General features: G+C 44.2%; 1 protein-coding gene across 1 annotated transcript in view; it reads left to right on the forward strand.

Annotated features, from left to right (window-relative positions):
• Positions 1 to 17,615, forward strand: part of PATJ (PATJ crumbs cell polarity complex component) — a 340,451-nt gene extending 322,836 nt beyond the window's left edge. Inside the window, exons 39-45 of the mRNA XM_020993086.2 lie at positions 5,567 to 5,681; positions 6,986 to 7,023; positions 9,299 to 9,421; positions 10,152 to 10,256; positions 11,834 to 11,940; positions 12,353 to 12,476; positions 14,840 to 17,615. Of these exons, the coding sequence (XP_020848745.1) occupies positions 5,567 to 5,681; positions 6,986 to 7,023; positions 9,299 to 9,421; positions 10,152 to 10,256; positions 11,834 to 11,940; positions 12,353 to 12,476; positions 14,840 to 14,986 (759 nt within the window). The 3' untranslated portion in view covers positions 14,987 to 17,615. The remainder of the gene's footprint in view (positions 1 to 5,566; positions 5,682 to 6,985; positions 7,024 to 9,298; positions 9,422 to 10,151; positions 10,257 to 11,833; positions 11,941 to 12,352; positions 12,477 to 14,839) is intronic.
• Positions 17,616 to 18,032: the final 417 nt, after the last annotated feature.

Raw genomic sequence — 18,032 nt, forward strand, 5'->3', positions numbered from 1 at the left:
CATATTCTGAAACCACAGTGACTCTTGTATAAAAGAGATTCAATGGGGCTGCCTGCTCTCTTCCACTGGCTTTTCAGAGGGAATGAGGCAAAGTAGGCATTGTGACTGACCAGGCCAGGCAGAGAATGACCTGAGAAATGTTTGTGATTTCATGGGTTAGCCAAACAGAACCAGGAGCTGCTGATGGCATTGTGGGCTTTTCACAAGGAAGTGTATACTTCTACAGGAATGGGGAGGAGGCAACCAGTACTGTTAAGCCATACTAACGTTGGAATCTCAGGCTTTGGAAGCCCTACATTCTACTTGACATTCAAATCCTGACTGTGATGTTTAATATCGTGTCACTTGGGACAAGGCACGTAGCCCCTCTCCATCCTGGCTTCCTCATTTGTAAAGTGAAGAGGCTGGAATAGATGTTGCTTCAGCTTTAGGTACAGATGACCTTGGGATCCAGCAGCCCAGGAAGGGAAGGGAAAGGAAGGAAAAAGAAGGGAAGAGAAGAGGAGGAGATTAGCAACATTTTGCCTTTCTAACTTGGGGCAGAGAGTGGGGAGGAGGCTTGATAACTGTCTTCAAGTATTTAAAGGTTATCATGCCTTCAGAAGGGAGATCAGAATTGTTCTTTTGTCTCAGAGGGCAGAAGTTTGAAAGAAGCCTGTTTAGGGCTGATAAGAGGATAAACATACTAATAATCACAACTACCTCAGAGTGAAATGAGCTAGGTATTATTATTATCCCCATTTTATAGTTGAGGAAATTGGGGCAGACAAAAGTTAAGTGACCTACCCAAGGTCTCACAGCTAGTAAGTGTCTGAGGCAGGATTTGAATTCAGGTCTTCCTGACTTCAGGCCCAGCGCTTTGTGCACTGTGGCCCCACCCAGCTGCCTTTACGGGGAACCATTAGAAGTAATGAGGAAGAAAAAAAAAAGAAGTATCATTTCTTGGTGATGGTGTTCCTCGGACTTACTCCTGTCAGCAAGAAGATGTGCCCAGGACGTGGCCACGGTCTAAAGACATGCCCTTTGAGGCATTTTAAATGCTCAGTTCCCAGAATAAATAGCATCAAAGAAAGTCAAGTTGATCATTCCCACTCCCCTACTCTATAAACTCCAGAGGCTCCTGTTGCCTCTAAGATCAAACAGAAACTCCTCCCTCCATCTGGCCTTTCAAGCCCTTTACACCTTGCCCCAGCCTCCCTCTTCATCACTCCTCTTCTCACACTCTACGATCGAGCCAAGCTGACCTTCTGTCCATTACAGAGAGAGACAGAGACAGAGACAGAGAAAGGGGGAAAGAAGAGAAAGAGGAGGGGAGAGGAGGTAGGGAAGGGACAGAGACAAAGGAAGAAGAGAGAGAGAGAGAGAGAGAGAGAGAGAGAGAGAGAGAGAGAGAGAGAAACACTGCAGCTCCTCTCTGGGCCTTTGTCCCAGTGTTCCGCAATGCGCTCTGTCCTCCTCTCTTCTACCTTACACATCCCTGTTTTTTCTCAAGCCAGAACTCAAGCATAACCTTCCACACAAAGCCTCTTATGACCCACCCCCAACTGCCACTGTCCCTCCCAATTACCAGATGCTTTATTTTTTATTTATTCTGTATCTATTCACATATTACACGATGTCTCCCAACAGAATATAAACTCCTTGAGAGTGAGGATGGTTTTATTTTTTGCATGCCTTGCAGTAGTAAATAGTTTTAAAATGCCTTTTGCTTCAGTGCAAGCTACAAAAGCCAAAGTGGCTGTCCTGCTCCACTTTGGGGGCATTTTAGAGAATTTGTAGCATTAGAAGGCACCCCTCCTCCCATCTAAACCAAACCATGCCTAAAGGAGGGCCCACTCTCAATACATGTCCACGGTTGTCTAGCATCTGCTTGGAGACTTCCCGGGGCAGAGATCTCACCACCTTTGGGGTGGCCCATCCCCCTTTGGAATGGCCCTGAATTATTTTTCCTGACATTTAACTTACATTTGCTTCTCTCAGTTCTGCCCTCTGGGACCAAATCAGTAACCCAGCAAACATTTATTAAATGGCTACTGTATGCCAAGCATCTTCCTGAGTTCAAATCTGACCTCAGACACTTCCTCAGCTGTGTGACCCTGGGCAAGTCACCTAACCCTGTTTGCCTCAGTTTCCTCATCTATCAAATGAGCTGGAGAATGAAATAACAAGCCACTCTAGTATCTCTGCCAAGAAAATCCCCAATAGAGTCACAGAGAGTCAGATACAACGGAAATGACTCAACAGTAGCGATAGGCCAGCACTGCCAAGTTCCTACAAAAACTGCTATGGTCAAGGAGCTTACCACTCTAATTTCTTTTCCCAATTTTTCCTCTACCACTCATTGTTTTCTTCAATGCTTCCAGGAATTCTTGTTTGGCTTGGATTCAATGACCATTTTTCTTTGAGGCTTTGGCTGTAGCTGTTTTCACATTGTCGTCTTTTTCTGAGTTTATATCTCGGTCTTCCCTGCTACCATAGCAGCTTTTTATAGTCAAGTTCTTTTTATTGGTGGTTGTTGTTCACTCATTTTCCCAGGCTATTTCATGACTTTGAGCTTAATGTTATGGCCTCTGCTCTGAGGAGGCACTGTCCCGAGCATCAGGCTTTTTTTATGTTGTTGTTTTCAGAGCTAGTTCTGGGGGGCTACAGGTTTTTGGTGCTTCCAAGGTTGTGTGATCTGGGAAGAGGCGTGGTCACTGCTCTCCTGGCCTGCATTTTGTTCTTTACCCAGGAAGTCCCCTTGGTGCCCTGCACCCATAAGAACTACCACTCCTCTTTGCTTTGGAACTGAGACCAGGGCCCCTGCTTCCTTGTGAATAACTACAAACACTCCTCTTCATCCTGGAACTGTGACCCAGAACTGTGTATGGGCAATAGAGTCATCAATCAGCACCAGCCAGGAAAAGGCCCCTCGTATCCCTTTCTGACCATTTCAAGGCTGAGAGCTCCTGGAGCTGCCCCTACTGCCACTGCATTGGTGGGCCCCAAACAGGATTCTACCCTGCTGGTACAGACCTCTCCTTCAGACCTTCCAAGTTGTCTTGGAAAATGGGAAAATGCCTCGCCTTGAACATTTTTTTGGCTCTGCTGCTCCAAAATTTGACTTGAGGTGTTACTTTAAAGTTGTTTGGTGGGGAATGTTGGGAGAGCTCAGCCAGGGCCCAGCCTGCACTCTGCCATCTTGGCTCTGCCCCGATGATTCCACCATGAGGCTTTTCTTGATCCTTCACCAACTGGTATTATCTTAGATCCAGAGAATAAAAATAAAAATAAAAAAATCCACCTATCACCTCCTGAAAGAGATCTCAAAAATGAAAACTCCCGAGGATATTAGAGCCAAATTCCAGAACTCCCATGTCAAAGAAAAAATATTGCAAGCACCAGAAAGAAACAATTCCCATATCTTGGAGCCACAGTCAGGATCATACAAGATTTATCAGCAGCCACATTAAAGGAACAGAAGACTTGAAATATGATATTCCAGAAAGCAAAGGAGCTAGAATTACAACCAACAATAACCTACCCCCCAAAACTGAATATAAATTCCTTCTGGGGAAAAATGGATATTTAATGAAATAGAGAACTTCCAAGCACTCCTGATGAAAAGACCAGAACTGGATAGAAAATTTGACATTCAAACAGAAGACTTAAGAGAAGCATAAAAAGGTAAACTTGAAAGAATAATCATAACGGATTCAATGGAGTTAAACTGTTTACATTCCTATATGGGAAGATAATACTTGTAACTTCTAAGAACTTTATCATTATTAGGACAGTTAAAAATATTCTCCATAGACATAGTATATGAGTATGAATTGATTATGTTGGGATGATTTCCAAAATAAAAAAGAACATAGGAGTGCGAAAGAGGAATGCCCTGGGAGAAGGGGGAAGGGAGAGGTAGAATGGGGTAAATTTTCTCACATAAAAGAGTACAAGGAAGAGCTTTTATAATGGGGGGATGGGCAATAGTTGAACCCCACTCTCACTGGAATTAGTTCAAAGAGGGAAGTACATATATAAATATATATACACTCAATTTTGTATTGAAATCTAACTTATCCAATAGGGAAATAGGAGGGGAAGGTGATAGAGATAAGGGGGTAGGGGTAGAGATAATAAAAGGGAGGGCAGAGTAAGGAAGGCAAGTGGTTAGAAACAAAATAGGCTTCTGAGAAAAGACAGCAGAAAAAGAGAAGAAATAAGAAAATAGGATGGAATGAAATACACAGTTATTAATCATAACTGTGAATGTGAATGGGATGAGCTTGCTCATAAAATGAAAGTGGATGGCAGAGTGGATAAACCAGAATCCAACAATATGTTGTTTATAAGAGACACTTGAAACAGAAAGATACACAGAGAGTTAAAATAAAGAGCTGGAGCAGAATCTAATATGCTTCAGCTGAAGTTTAAAAAAAAAGGGGGGGTGGCAATCATGATCTCAGACAAAACAAAAGCCAGAATATACCTAATTAAAGGTGATAATCAGGGAAACTACATTTTGCTAAAAGGTACCATAGATAATGAAGGAACGTCAAAAAACTTTACAGCAAATTTTCTCTGATAAGAGCCTCGTTTTTCAAATGCATACCAGGTATAGAACTGAGACAAATTTATAAAAATAAGAGTCATCCCTAGTTGGTAAATGGTCAATTTTCAGAAGAAGAAATCACAGTTATCTATAGTCATATGAAAAAAAATTCTAAATCCTTATTGATTAAAGAAAGGCAAATTAAAACAACTCTTATTATTTCTTGAAGTCTCATGGAACAAAGCTGGAGGGGATGAGAGGAAAGGGAGTATGCTAATGAACTGCTGGTGTAGTAGTGGAATGCCCAACCATTCTGGAGAGCAATTTGGAACTCTGCCTAGATGGCTGTAAGACTGTGCATACCCTCGGACCCAGCAGTACCACTTCTAGGTCTGTATTCCAAAGAGTCAAAGGAAAAGGACCCACGTGTACCAAAATATTCACAGCAGCTCTGTTTGTGGTGGCAAAGAACTGGAAATTGAGAGGATGCCCATCCACTGGGGAATGGCTGAGCAAGTTGTAGCATATGATTGTGATGGAATATTGTTGTCCTATGAGAAATGACAAACTGGGGTGGTTTTAGAAAAACGTTGCAAGACCTATATGAACTGATATAAAGTGAAGGAAAAAGAACCAGGAGATCGCTGTGCACAGTAACAGCAATGCTGTAATGGTTATCAACTGTGAAAGACATGGCTACTCTGATCAATACCATGATCTAAGACAATTCCGAAGGACTTATGATGAAAACATGCTGTCTCCAGAGAAAGAACTGCTGAACTCTGAGTATAAATTGAAGTATAATATTCTTGCTTTTAAAAATATATGGCTGCAGTGGATAGAGCACCAGCCCTGGAGTCAGGAGGATCTGAGTTCAGATCTGGCCTCAGACACATAACACTCGCTAGCTGTGTGACTCTGGGCAAGTCACTTAACCCCAGTTACCTCGCTTAAAAAAAATTAGTTAACAACACATTTCACAGGTCATCGGGAGGACCAGACTTTCAAATCTGACTGCTTTTCCCATTGTAGATGAGTCAACACAGTGTCCGCAGCAGCTTTCCTCCTTCCTTGGCTCCCGTTATCACCAGCTTGCAAAACCTGGTTAGTACCAAGAGGCCCTCGGACTCTGCCCAGAGAAACTCAGGTACGGTTTGCCTCTGCCACAGAACAATGAAGCGGGAAGTATTCAGGTCGCCTCCTCACTGGGGCAAGTTTTTCGCTTCGGTCCAAATCTCCGTAAGCCTTTGGAGGTTGAGACCTATTCCTCAAGGTTCTCACAGGCCTACCAACAGTAAACAAGGCCAGAGAGTTTCAATGTGAAATATTTCTTCCACTTTATTAAAGCAGAGAAGCATTTGGAACAGAAGGAAAAAAATCCCCAGGGGTCTTGTAAAATAAAACCAATATATTAAAGCAGTTCACACAGAGAAAATGAAGAAATTGTAGGTCATTAGAAGCAGGTCAGCAGTCCATGCTTGAGGAGGTGGGGAAGGGAGGGAGGGAGAGAGAGAGAGAGAGAGTTCAGTAAAAATGGAATAGCAGCTGACATTTTAGTGGCTCCAAAGCCCTTTTTTCACATTATCACACTTCAGGCCCCCCTTCTCCTACCTCATAAAATAAATTCTAGAAATGCTATTTTCCACCAAAACTAGAACGGGTCAGAGGTAAGACTTGAACCCAGTCTCCAAGGCTGACCCTCTGTCCCCTCCAAACTCTGCCTTGCCAGCCACAGACAAAATGAAATCAATTGTCATTCATCAGAGGCAGGTCAGAAGTTCACGCTTGAAATCTTTCTAAATAGAAGAAAAAGAAAGCTTTGTCTTACCGGGGTAGGCCAGCCTTTAATTCAGGACAGGAAAAAAACAAACAAGGAAGCAGGTTCTTTCCTATAGACAGAAAGGGTCCAGCCTCAAGGCCGGTTGGGTGTGTTTTCTCTCTCCCTCTATTTCCATGACACTCTCCATCAGCATCTGGCAGGCCCAGGTGCATGATTATGGATCTGTCCATCTCTGGCCCAGCGACCCTCCTTGTAACTGCAGACACGGTCCGTGGTCAATGCTCCTCGTGAGTTAGGTGGCAAAGTGGATGTCGTGCTGGGCCTGGAGTCAGGAAGCCTCATCTTCCTGAGTTCAAATCTGGCCTCAGACACTTCCTAGCTGGGTGACCCTGGGCAAGTCGCTTAACCCTGTCTGCCTCAGTTTCCTCATGTGTAAAATGAGCTGGAGGAGAAAATGGCAAACCGGTCCAGTATCTTTGCCAAGAAGACCCCAAATGGGGTGGGTCATCCGACAAAGAGTTGGCTGTGACTGAGCAACAACATCTGGCTGTCGAGAAAAAGCTGACTACTTAAGGACTTGCTTTTGGAAGGCGCCAGTCCCCTAATGTTATTATCTCTTCATTGAACTGTCTTAACTCAGAACGTTAAGCCTGTGCTTCTTCATTTAATAGGAACTGACATGGGCCCAAGGACTGTAGAGATCATACGGGTAAGTCCATCAGCTGTGTCCCAGAAGCATTTCCACAATTCGGCCATCAAACCCTTCTGGATCCCCTTCCCCCAAATCAGAAATGGCCTCTTCCTCCTCAGACCTCACATAACACTTCGCGTTGCCCCTCCCTTACAGACTTTCAGTATCAAAGTACTGTTGTTATCCCATGGGTTTTGTTTAAGGTCCTTGAGGACAGGCACAGCCTCTGTGTATTCCCAGCGCTTAGCGCTGAGAAATACTTGTTGGTTGAATCTCAGAGCTGTCAGGACCTCATTGGTCATCTAGTGTGGCCTGTGCCTGAATAAGGATCCCCAACAAGTGGTCAGCCAGCCTCTGCCTGCAGGTGTCCAGTGCGGGGAGACTCACGGCCTACCGAAGGAGCCCTTTCTCCTCTGGGTTCCAGATTATTGTTATCTTGATTGGCATCTTACCCCCCAACTAGTGGGCAAGCTCCTTGAGGGCAGGGATCGTGGCTTCTTTCAGCTTGTACCTTCCTGGCACCAAATACACACTTAACAAATATCTGTTGAATTCTTTTTTATTGAAAATTAGATGAATTATGATTTCAAGCTCCGTTTGATAGGTGGTCCTTTTGTAAGGCAGAGCTGGGAGCATCAAGGGTTGGGTGGGTCAGCTTGCAAGTTTACAACCCAGGGAGGTAGGTGCCATTATTATCCTTATTTTATGGTTAAGGAGACTGAGGCACACAGCCACTCAGCGACTTTCCCAACATCATACATCTAGTAAGTATCTGAGGTTGGATTTCTATTCAAGTCTTTCTTACTCGAGATCTAACACTATTTTCTGCACCAATATATTTCATTTGCTTTGTATTGTACCAGAGCAGCATGATATATATGCAGAGCCTTACTTAACAAACTACTTAAGGATAGACTTCAAGCCTGCTTCCACAGCTTCTCATGAGCAGAGATTTTGTAGTACAAGGATTATGCACCTTTTGTGTGTCGGGTACCCCTGGGGGAGTCTGGTGAAGCCTGGCCACCCCTTTCCAAAATCCTGGTTTTAAATGCGTATGAAAAGATATGTGGCATTACTAAGGAAACCAATTATATTGAAATCTACTCCTCTGTCTCTTTGATATATATATTTTAATAAATTTAAGAAGCTCAGATTAAGAACCCTGCCCCACAACAGACCCCCTCTCCTTTGACAGAGGACACTGAAGTCTATAAAGGTCCAGTGACTTTACCCTGGCTCATATAACTAACAAAGAGGATAGCTAGGTTTGGAACCTTGGGTCTCTGCTTAGAAAGCCAGCATCTGTCTCCCTGTGCCCTCCCACCCTCTTAATTCACCAGAGTATTTCCCGAAGTCCAGGAAGTGATGAGAGCATAAGTAAATTTCTCTCTTCATGGGAGTAAAAAGCAAGAATGATCTTGGAGATGTTCTATTCCCACTCTGTCTGTTTATTCCCAGGGTCGTAGACTTAGAGCTGGAAAGGAATTAAAATATTAAATAAATAATTTTTAAAAAAATAAGTAAAAGAGCTGGAAGGGATGTTAAAGGTCCCTGAGTTCAGCTCTCTCCTTTTACAAATGGGAAAACTGAGACCCAGAGAGGTTAAATGACTTTCTGTGGGTCACTCATTTAGGAGCTGTCTAAGGCAGGATTTGAGCCCAAGCCTTTCTCCTTCCAGGTCCCATGCTCTACCCACAACCTTGCTCTGCTTCTCTCAACTGATGAGTAGTTATTAAGTTTCTCTGATGAGCCAGGTATAGTTCTAACCCTAGGTACTAGAAACACGAATACAGAAGTAAGATAATCTCTGCCCACAGGAAGCTTATATTCTACTGAATGAGGACACTGAGGCCCAGAGAAGGAAAGAGGCTTGCCCAGGGCTGCACAGCTGGTAAATGAGGGCACCAGCAATTGACCTGATGTCTTCAGGCTCCTCAGCTAGGGGTCTCTCCTCCATACCACGCTGCCCATCGACATCCACACTGGTTCTCAGACATAGCCAAGGTCTTGGCGTTCCTGGCTTGATCCCCAGGTCATGAATTGGCCAGTTGCACAACTGTCTGCTCTGTCTATAGATAAACTTCTTTATTTTGTTATCTGTCTTTTTAAAATTTGGAACATAATCATTAACAGAGGAGAAAAGAAAGAAGTGACACTGGGTGAGAAACTGAACTTTTGTTATTTCTAGCGTATTTTAACAAAGACGTTTACATGCATCTGTGTACACCCGTGTAACTTGTCATGAAGTAGCAGCAATAGGATGCAGACCTGGTACTTTTTCCCTCCTTGTCAGGAGCTGAATGACGCCCTGGGAATCAGCATAGCAGGGGGAAAGGGCAGCCCTCTTGGAGATATTCCCATCTTTATTGCCATGATTCAAGCTAGTGGAGTTGCAGCACGTACGCACAAACTCAAGGTAAGGAAAGAAAAAGGCATGGAGAATGAATAGTATGAAGTGCGAAATGCAAAATGGCGCCAGGATGGAGAGAGGCCAATCCCAACCATCCTACGCTGAGGGTGAAATCAGTCACGGCGATCCTGTGGGTCTTAGGGGATTGCTTGTATCGGAGTTTCCTCTATGAAAGGCCTAAGTGGCCATACATTTGTACTACCTTCTCTAACTTTTTTTTATACCCCATTCGGCTCAAAATTGATTTTTAAATGAAAAGGGCTCTCCCTGGAAGGTTTTCCTCAACCACAAGAATCAAGATTTGTATGAAATTGTGCCTATTACCACTTAATCTTTACTTAGTTAGAAAAATAAGACCATGAATATTCAGCTTCAACATTAGGGTTTCATTGACCAGCCAGTTGGAACCCCCCACTCTTATCAGCAGGCGTTCACCTGCAGCCTCATCATTAGTAGATTACAAAAGCAGTCTACCAGGTCATTTTTCCATGTCACAGACTTAATAATGAAACTAACCCCCATCTTATTTCTCTGATGGGTCCGCAAAAAAAAAAATTCTTCTTTGGAATCATAAAAATTCCTCTTACTTCCTTGAGCACATACTCTCAGGGGGGGGATATAGAAACTACACAAAAGCCACATATAGGAAACACAGCTCCCAAAGAATTTCCAGCGTTCTCCTCAAATTTAATTTTTCTCAAATGATAGTCTTTTCTTTCCACTTTTGTCCTTCTAGGTTGGAGACCGGATTGTCAGCATTAATGGGCAACCTCTGGATGGACTGTCTCATGCTGACGTTGTTAATCTACTCAAGAATGCTTACGGGCGCATTATTCTGCAGGTACAGTGAGAAATGGACCAGGCAGCTGCAATAGGTAGATAAGTGGCCTTCAGAAAAGATTGAGCGTCACTGGCAGGAACCCGCATGGCCCAGCCAGTGTGAATTATGCCAGCTGAAAAGCAAGAAATTATTATTTTTATTCAGAAATTCCTTAATGCCACCCATCCAGGCAGTGAGCACGATTTTACGAAAGCCTAACGAGGAGAGAAAAATTACTCTCTGTTACGCGCGATAAATCAACAAGGCTTTTGGCTTCCAGTGTTCTTTTGTTAACCCAGGTTGGCTGGGAATGAAATGAGTTCTTTCCTTATGCGCCCAGACACTGTGACTGAGCTGCCCCGTGTATTAATTTCCTCTGCCTTTAAAAGAAAGGAGGAAGCGTACTATTCATTTTCTGTAGCCTGAATAGTTGCCCGCACTTTAACTTCCCAGTAGAGAGGCGTGATCAAGCAAAGAAGACAATTATTTATCAGCCTCAGTAGCCCCAGGGTGTTGTCAGAGGGGGAAATGTGCTGGGAAGTAGAAGTCGTCTCTGCTGTTAATGACCTCTCCTTTTATTTCAACATTTCCAATTTCTACAAGACGGAGCCCATGCAGGAACTGAGGGGCAGCAGCCGATTCCAACGAGGCACCCCGCAAAGTCCAGTTGGAATTGCCACACTTCAGCAGAAGCAGCACAATAGGTTGATAGGTTAAGAAAGAGCCAAACTTAGTATTTTGTAACTTTAATGTTAAAGAAATGGGTGGCTGTGGCTCCTGCCGAAATAGTCTTTAAAACTAAGATTTCAAAAGTCTTTTGTGTGGGACCCAGCTATAGAATATTTCCAGATGAGATTTCCTTAAATGATTGGAAATGTTCTTTCCTTAAAGGGACTGTGTTTGTCAGATTGTGTTCTAGGTCCTGCATTTTAGAAAGGACGTGGAACAACTTGAGTGGGTATAAGAAGGGTGGAGGACGCGGTAAAGGGCCTGGAGACCTTGCCGTACAGGAGTCAGTCAAGCAACTGATCAAAAAGATATCTGTTAAGCACCGACTATGATGCCTCCTCTGTGCTAATAAGCCTTGGACCGAAGCAAAACAGCTCAAAGAGCTTACATTCTAATGGGGAGAGAGCAAAGGCATACAAAACGTATCCAGAGTAGATGAAGAGAACCTTAGAGGGCAAGGCACGAACAGCTTGGGGGTGGGGGGAGCCAGGGAGAAAACCTCCTGAAGATGGTAAGTCTGAAGGGAAGCTGAGATCTGAGAGGCAGAGGTGAGATGGGAGAGCATTCCAAGGGTGGGGGCCAGTCAGGGGACGGGCACGGGCCTGCAGGAACTTAGATGTGTAGCCTGTGAGGACGCGACAACTGTCTTCAAGGATCGGAGCGGCTTGTGTGCTCGGTCTCAGAGGGCAGAGCTAGCAGTGATTGGATGGGAGTTACACACTACCCAGCACATAGTGGGTGCTTAAGAAATGCTTGTTTCCAAGAGGTTGTTGTCATGAGCATCACTGGTCCATGATTTTTGCCCTTAATCCTTTAGTGAAGCTTAGGCTTGAGGCTCTACTCACACACGTCTACCTTTTTCCCTATAGGTAGTAGCTGATACTAATATCAGTGCTATTGCAACTCAGCTGGAAAACATGTCTGCCAGCTACCACCTTGGCTCCCCCTCCAGCGACCACCATCCTGAAGACCCAGAGTAAGTGATCAATTCACATGTGTGATTATCTCCACTGGCAAAATCCAGAATGGGTGCTTTTACCTCAGTTTACCTTCTGGACTTGGAAAATTGACCGGCCTGGCGTGGGTGACGTAGAAAGAACTTCACTCTACTTTTGCCCAGTTTAATCCATCCTAAATACCCCGCGACCAGGGAAAGGGAAAACCTTGGGGTACATGCAACTCATGGCCTTAGGCCAATTTTAGGTAGGAAATGCATTCAAGTAAGTGAACAAAGGCTCTCTCCAGTCCTTGTCCCTTCCATTAAAGTGAAATTCCCTCCCAATATCCCTTCTTCTTTTTCATGGCGTGCATTCTTTGAACAAAGTAAACCTTTTTTAATTAAATTAATTAGAAAACTTTTTCGTTTATTCCTTTTCCTGTGCTTCCAGAACTCCTCAGCCGAAGATGATCACTTTGGAGAAGGGCTCTGATGGGCTGGGCTTCAGTATCGTGGGGGGCTACGGAAGTCCCCATGGTGATCTGCCCATCTACGTCAAGACCATCTTTGCGAAGGTATTTTTCTTTGTTTTTATGTCATGTGTGGGTTTTCGAAAAGTTAAAGAAGCCTTGGTAAGATGGTGAATGATATTATGCTTTACCTTGAAGCAAAGTACTTATCCTGATTGTCTCCTAATCATGGATCACAGACTTAGAGGTGGAAGGGACCTCAGAGGCCATCTAATGCAAACTCCTCATTGTACAGTTAGGGAAACTGAGGCCTGGGGGGAAGAGACTTGCCCAAGGTCACACAACTAATAAGCATCAAAGGCAGCATTTGAACCTAAGTCCTTGGCTCCATATCCAATGTTCTTTCCACCGCACCACCACATCTGAAGAAACCTCACCGTCAGCGAGGGGAAAAGGTTTTACAGAAATCAGATGGTTCAGAAGTGGAAGGGATGCTCACTGGCCATTTAGTCCAACTGATACCTCCACAAGAAGCCCCTCTGCAGCACCCCTAACAAGTGGCACCTGCCTTGTCTTGGAGCCCTCCAGGGAGGGGGAGGCCGCCATCTTTTTAAGGCAGCCCAGTTCACTTTGGGGCAGCCCTGACCCCAAATCACTGCTCTGCTCCCAACTCCCGTGTGACCTAAGGCAAGTCTCTTCATTTCCCTCGGCCTCAGTCCCCTCATCTGTAAAATGAAGGTGGGAATGTGGACCTTTTCCAGCTTGAGAGTTATGATCCCCTGATTTCTTTCTATCACTATGATTTCTTTCTTTGTCTAGGCAGTGGGGTAAAGTGACTTGCCCATGTTCACACAGCTAGTGTGTCTGAGGCTGGATTTGAACTCAGGTCCTTCTGACTGCAGGGCCAGTGCTCTATCCACCGTGCCACCTAGCTGCCCCCCTATCACTACAGTTTCTATCCATCATCCCTACTTCTGCCCCGAGGAGTTGAGCTCTTCTGATCCCTCTTTAGTAGTGACAGAGGCAGCTGTCATGTCCCCATCTGTCTTCCCTTCCTCAGCCTTTCTTCACCCAGTCTTCATATATTATATACCAAAGCCCTAGACCACCCCCTCTATTGGCCCCAGGGTGTTCTTCAGCCAGTCAACGTCCTCCCTAAAATGCGGTGCCTAGAAACGAACGCTTCTCTCCCTGGTCCCCTCAGTCCTCCTCGTGTTGCAGACACTGATAATACTGTACTTGTTTATAGCTCCTGAAGGTTGGCAAAGTCCTTGCCTGACAGGAACACATAAACTGAGTGTCCTTTCTGGGAACATGCTCCCTCTTGGTAGTCTGGTGGGTCCTAGAGACCCCTCTCAGAATATGGTGTTTAAATGCACAAAATAAAGCGTATTGGATTTACTAAAATGTTTTTTAAACCATGTCCACAGACCTCATCCTGGAATGCCTTCACAGGTTTCTAAAACCTGCAGCCCAACCCCTGCTTTGACCCAGAGCTCATAGGACTACCTTATTATGCACAGAAAGGGGAGGGAAAGAAGGGCCTTAGATCATCTGGTCCGATTGCCCTATTTTACTGAGAAGGGACCTTTCTCATTCCGCTCTGGGCTTTGCTCCTCATGCAGCTTTCTCGCGCTGGAAGATTCCTCTGCCCTTGGAGCCCCTTCCTCTAAGTGGTTGGTTTCTCCTAGAAGCTCTGTTTTAAGGAAAGGCCAGGTCAGTCCTGCTCATGCCTTCACTCTGCTCCAGGCCTCCCTCCTGACTCCGAATTTCTTTCTCCTTATTCCTCCACATGCTCCTTTTCAGCTTTCTTTTCTGCATTGTCTTCCCTTGTTAGAATGGAAGTTTCTTGAAGACAGGGATTCTCCTTTTTTTTTTCCATCTATTTGTATTCCCAGCACTTAGCACAGTGCCTGGTATATAGTAAGTGCTTAATAAATGCTTGTTGACCTGACTTACCCAAAGTCACACATCGACAGAGCCAGCCCACATATACTCCAGGCCACAGCATGCTTTCCTTTCTCTGAGAGCAATGTGGGATTGTGGGTAGGGTGTTGAACTTCAAATCAGGAAGACCTACATTCAGATCCTGTCTCAGACACTTACTAGCTGTGTGACCTGACCCAGTCACTTTAATCACTGTCTGCCTCAGTTTCCTCAGCTGTAAAATGAGGAGATTGGAGTGGATGACCTTTGAGGTCTCTTCAGGAGCTTCTGATACAGTCTTTAAAGAATCTCATTACCTCCCCAAACCTTGGGAGGTAGATCCTATTATCATCTCCATGTGACGGCTCTAACCGTCCTATGATTCTGTGACCACAATGCATATTTTTCCAAAGGAAAGAAGGTGAAATGGAAAGAATTTCATAGGTGGCTTTTGAAATGATTCATTCACATGGAGCCCAACTAGATCTAGTTAGAGGCTTCTTAAATTGGCCAGCTTGGTGACGGTGCCCTCTTGTTTGTAGGGAGCAGCAGCAGAAGATGGGAGACTGAAGCGTGGGGACCAGATATTGGCTGTTAATGGCGAAGCCCTGGAAGGCGTCACTCATGAGCAAGCTGTGGCCATTCTAAAGCGACAAAGGGGAACTGTCACACTCACAGTGCTGTCCTGAGCTGCAGCTCATTGTTTCAAAGTCAATGAGGCAACTGCTGCTGTGGCCAAAGCTCTGTATTAAGGCACGGTCCTGGCTGGGATGAAAACCAAGCACCAATTAACAGTAGTCCTCAGTCGATCATCATCTCCTCTATGCTCAGAAGAGACTTGTGGTTTCACCTACCTGTAGAAATAAATCATCTCTGAACATCATTATTTTCATCACCATCATCATCATCTCCTCCTCTTCTCTTCTCTTCTCTTCTCTTCTCTTCTCTTCTCTTCTCTTCTCTTCTCTTCTCTTCTCTTCTCTTCTCTTCTCTTCTCTTCTCTTCTCTTCTCTTCTCTTCTCTTCTCTTCTTTTCTCTTCTCTCTTTCCCTCTCTCCCTCTCTCTCTCTCCCTGTCTCTGCTCCTCTTTCTCCCCTTATGGTGTGGTGACCTTCTCCAGTTGAAATAAGCCTTGGCCTTCCTACCTACCATTGGATGGTCAACATCTCTTCCTTGATCCCCTCTTCTAACAACTGTACCCGGAATTAACAAATACAGCATCACCCACAGGATGAATGGCATCGTCAGAACTCAGCTGATGAGCAGAAACAAATACTGAGTGACTTGTCATCTCTGTCCTGATTTACTAATGCTAATAATTTTTCCAAGAGGGGTAGAAAACATTAGTGGTATAATTAAATTACCAGCATTCTAAATGATAAAATAGCGAATTCTCCTATGGGACTTTATCTGTGTTCTTCTCATTAAGTCTTTACCATTGAAACATGCCTCCAATTTGGTCTTTGTGGATTAGTCTTTGATGGTTATAATGAGTCAGTTTGCAGGCCTCAAGATGAAAATATGGACAGTCTTCTGAAAACCATACCCAAATTGTTTTCTGAGCCGTGTGAAATGCGCCTTCAGAAGAGACCATTTGCCCAAATACCTTGGTTTGTTCAACTGGAGCAGTTAAGATTCATGTTCTGAATGTCAACAAGGCAAAATTATATTGGGGTTTCCAGAATTCCCCCAGAGTTCATCTCAGCTTACATTCCTGTGCCAGTATGCTCCCACTATAACCTATCCTGGAAGTGAGGATTTCCCAGCCCCCAGCCTCTGGACAGCTTTGTGAGTTGTATCAGGTTTGTAGCATGTCAGCTGCTGGAACCAGTTACCTTCCCTTTATAGGAAGGACAGGGCCAGAATTCTTACTCTTCCTGTTCTCTCCACATCAGTCATTCTGTCTGGGCAGATTGTGGGGACCATGGTCAAGGGGCGCATGATGCCAGCAGTCGATTTAACAAATGAACTGGGAGTGGGGGGGAAGGACAATCGTGCTTTGCTCATGTCTTCCTAGCTCCAGAGGGGCTACTCCATTGCAAGAGAGTTGCACGCCATGGAATGCAAATTTAAAAAAAGAAAGAAAGAAAGAAAGAAAGAAAGAAAGAAAGAAAGAAAGAAAGAAAGAAAGAAAGAAAGAAAGAAAGAAAGAAAGAAAGAAAGAAAGAAAGAAAGAAAGAAAGAAAGAAAGAAAGAAAGAAAGAAAGAAAGAAAGAAAGAAAGAAAGAAAGAAAGAAAGAAAGAAAGAAAAACAGGAAAATCTTTCAAACTGGTCTCATACGTTATTACCAAAGGGGTGGGGGGAGGTGGGAGGCTGCTTGTCTGTAGATGCTCTTGGCTGCTTGTCAAACTCTGTAATAAGTGTATTAGGAAAAATAAGTACCAAGATCAGTGATTAGCATTATTTAACCATAGCACGATTTTGTAAATGGTCAGAAAGTCATAAAAAGCAACTTTTATGGGCTCTAGTTTAAAATGTTATTTAATAAGGGTAGATTTTAATGGAAAATTCTCTTTGAATCTATGTAATCACAAAGTGCATTAACATGTTGGAATATTACATGGCTATTCCAAAGCATAGAGTGCCTGAATTTTACGTCCGAAATGTCTTTGGTGGCTGGTGTTGATTGCTTTTCAAGCAAACTTCTAATGGATTTCTGCCTGCACAGTATTAGTGGGAGCCAGCTGCTCAGTGCATAAGAAACAACAGATTCAGGAATCTCCAGTATCTATGTGTGTTCGCAAGAGACCCTCCAACATCTGAGCAGGCCTGAAATGTAAATCTGCACCTTGAAGAAATCGCACTGGCAAATGTGACCTCAGCAGTCTTCCTCCTGGTCAGGATGGAATGACTGCCAGAGGCATCTTGGGGACACTGCAGGGTCTTGGGTTCTGTTCCTTTCCACCCACATCCTCCACCTGTAAAAGGAGAGAAGAGGAATGGAGACCCTTCACCTTCATCACTGCCCAGAATGGGTAGGACGTCTGCTCCTTGTAACTTGCACTTTCTCTCTATGTTAAATATGTACCTGCCAAAAAAAAAAAGTTACATTGCAACTTTCCAATAAACCAGTCATGGTGTGTGGGGAAGTGAATGAATATCCTTCTCACCTAGGAAGGACCAGTTCTGGAAAGAAGCCACACTTTGGGTTTTAGCCGAACCATTTGGGCTTTTGTTTAAAGAATAATAATAATTTGGGAGAGGAGGGTCATGGGAAGCAAGCCGTGAAATGCAGCTGCTGAATGTGTATGTATATTATTGGATCTAATGTTTTATGGCTTCCAAAGATTCTAAATAAAGATTTGGTTGAGTAAGGAACTGCAAGAGTGTCCGTTGTGTGTGAATCTCATTTATAAGATGAAGAGAAGTAGGAGGGAGGGATGGAGAGATGGAGGAAGAGAAGAGGGGAAGTGGGAGCTGGGGACTTGTCCTTAGAACAGAACGTGAGAAGAATGAGCTAACAGTGATAATCTTCATTTTTATTTGTTTCCTACCTGCATGACCAGGGATAAGTCATTTAACTTAATAACAACGCACATGTATTTTAAGGTTTCCAAAGTTCATTCCTTCCACGCACAACAATCCTGAGAGTAGGTGCTCCTACTAGACACCTTTTACAGATGAGGAAACTGAGCCTCAGAGGGTGTGAGGTGAAATATAAACTTGGTCTTACTGACTGCATTCCAGTGCCATGGGCGCTGGCCATGGTGCTCCTCTATTGTGTTTGCTAATGGG

Source organism: Phascolarctos cinereus, unplaced genomic scaffold (genome assembly GCF_003287225.1).
Source record: "Phascolarctos cinereus isolate Bilbo 61053 unplaced genomic scaffold, phaCin_HiC Scaffold_5;HRSCAF=322, whole genome shotgun sequence".
NCBI lineage: Eukaryota > Metazoa > Chordata > Mammalia > Diprotodontia > Phascolarctidae > Phascolarctos > Phascolarctos cinereus.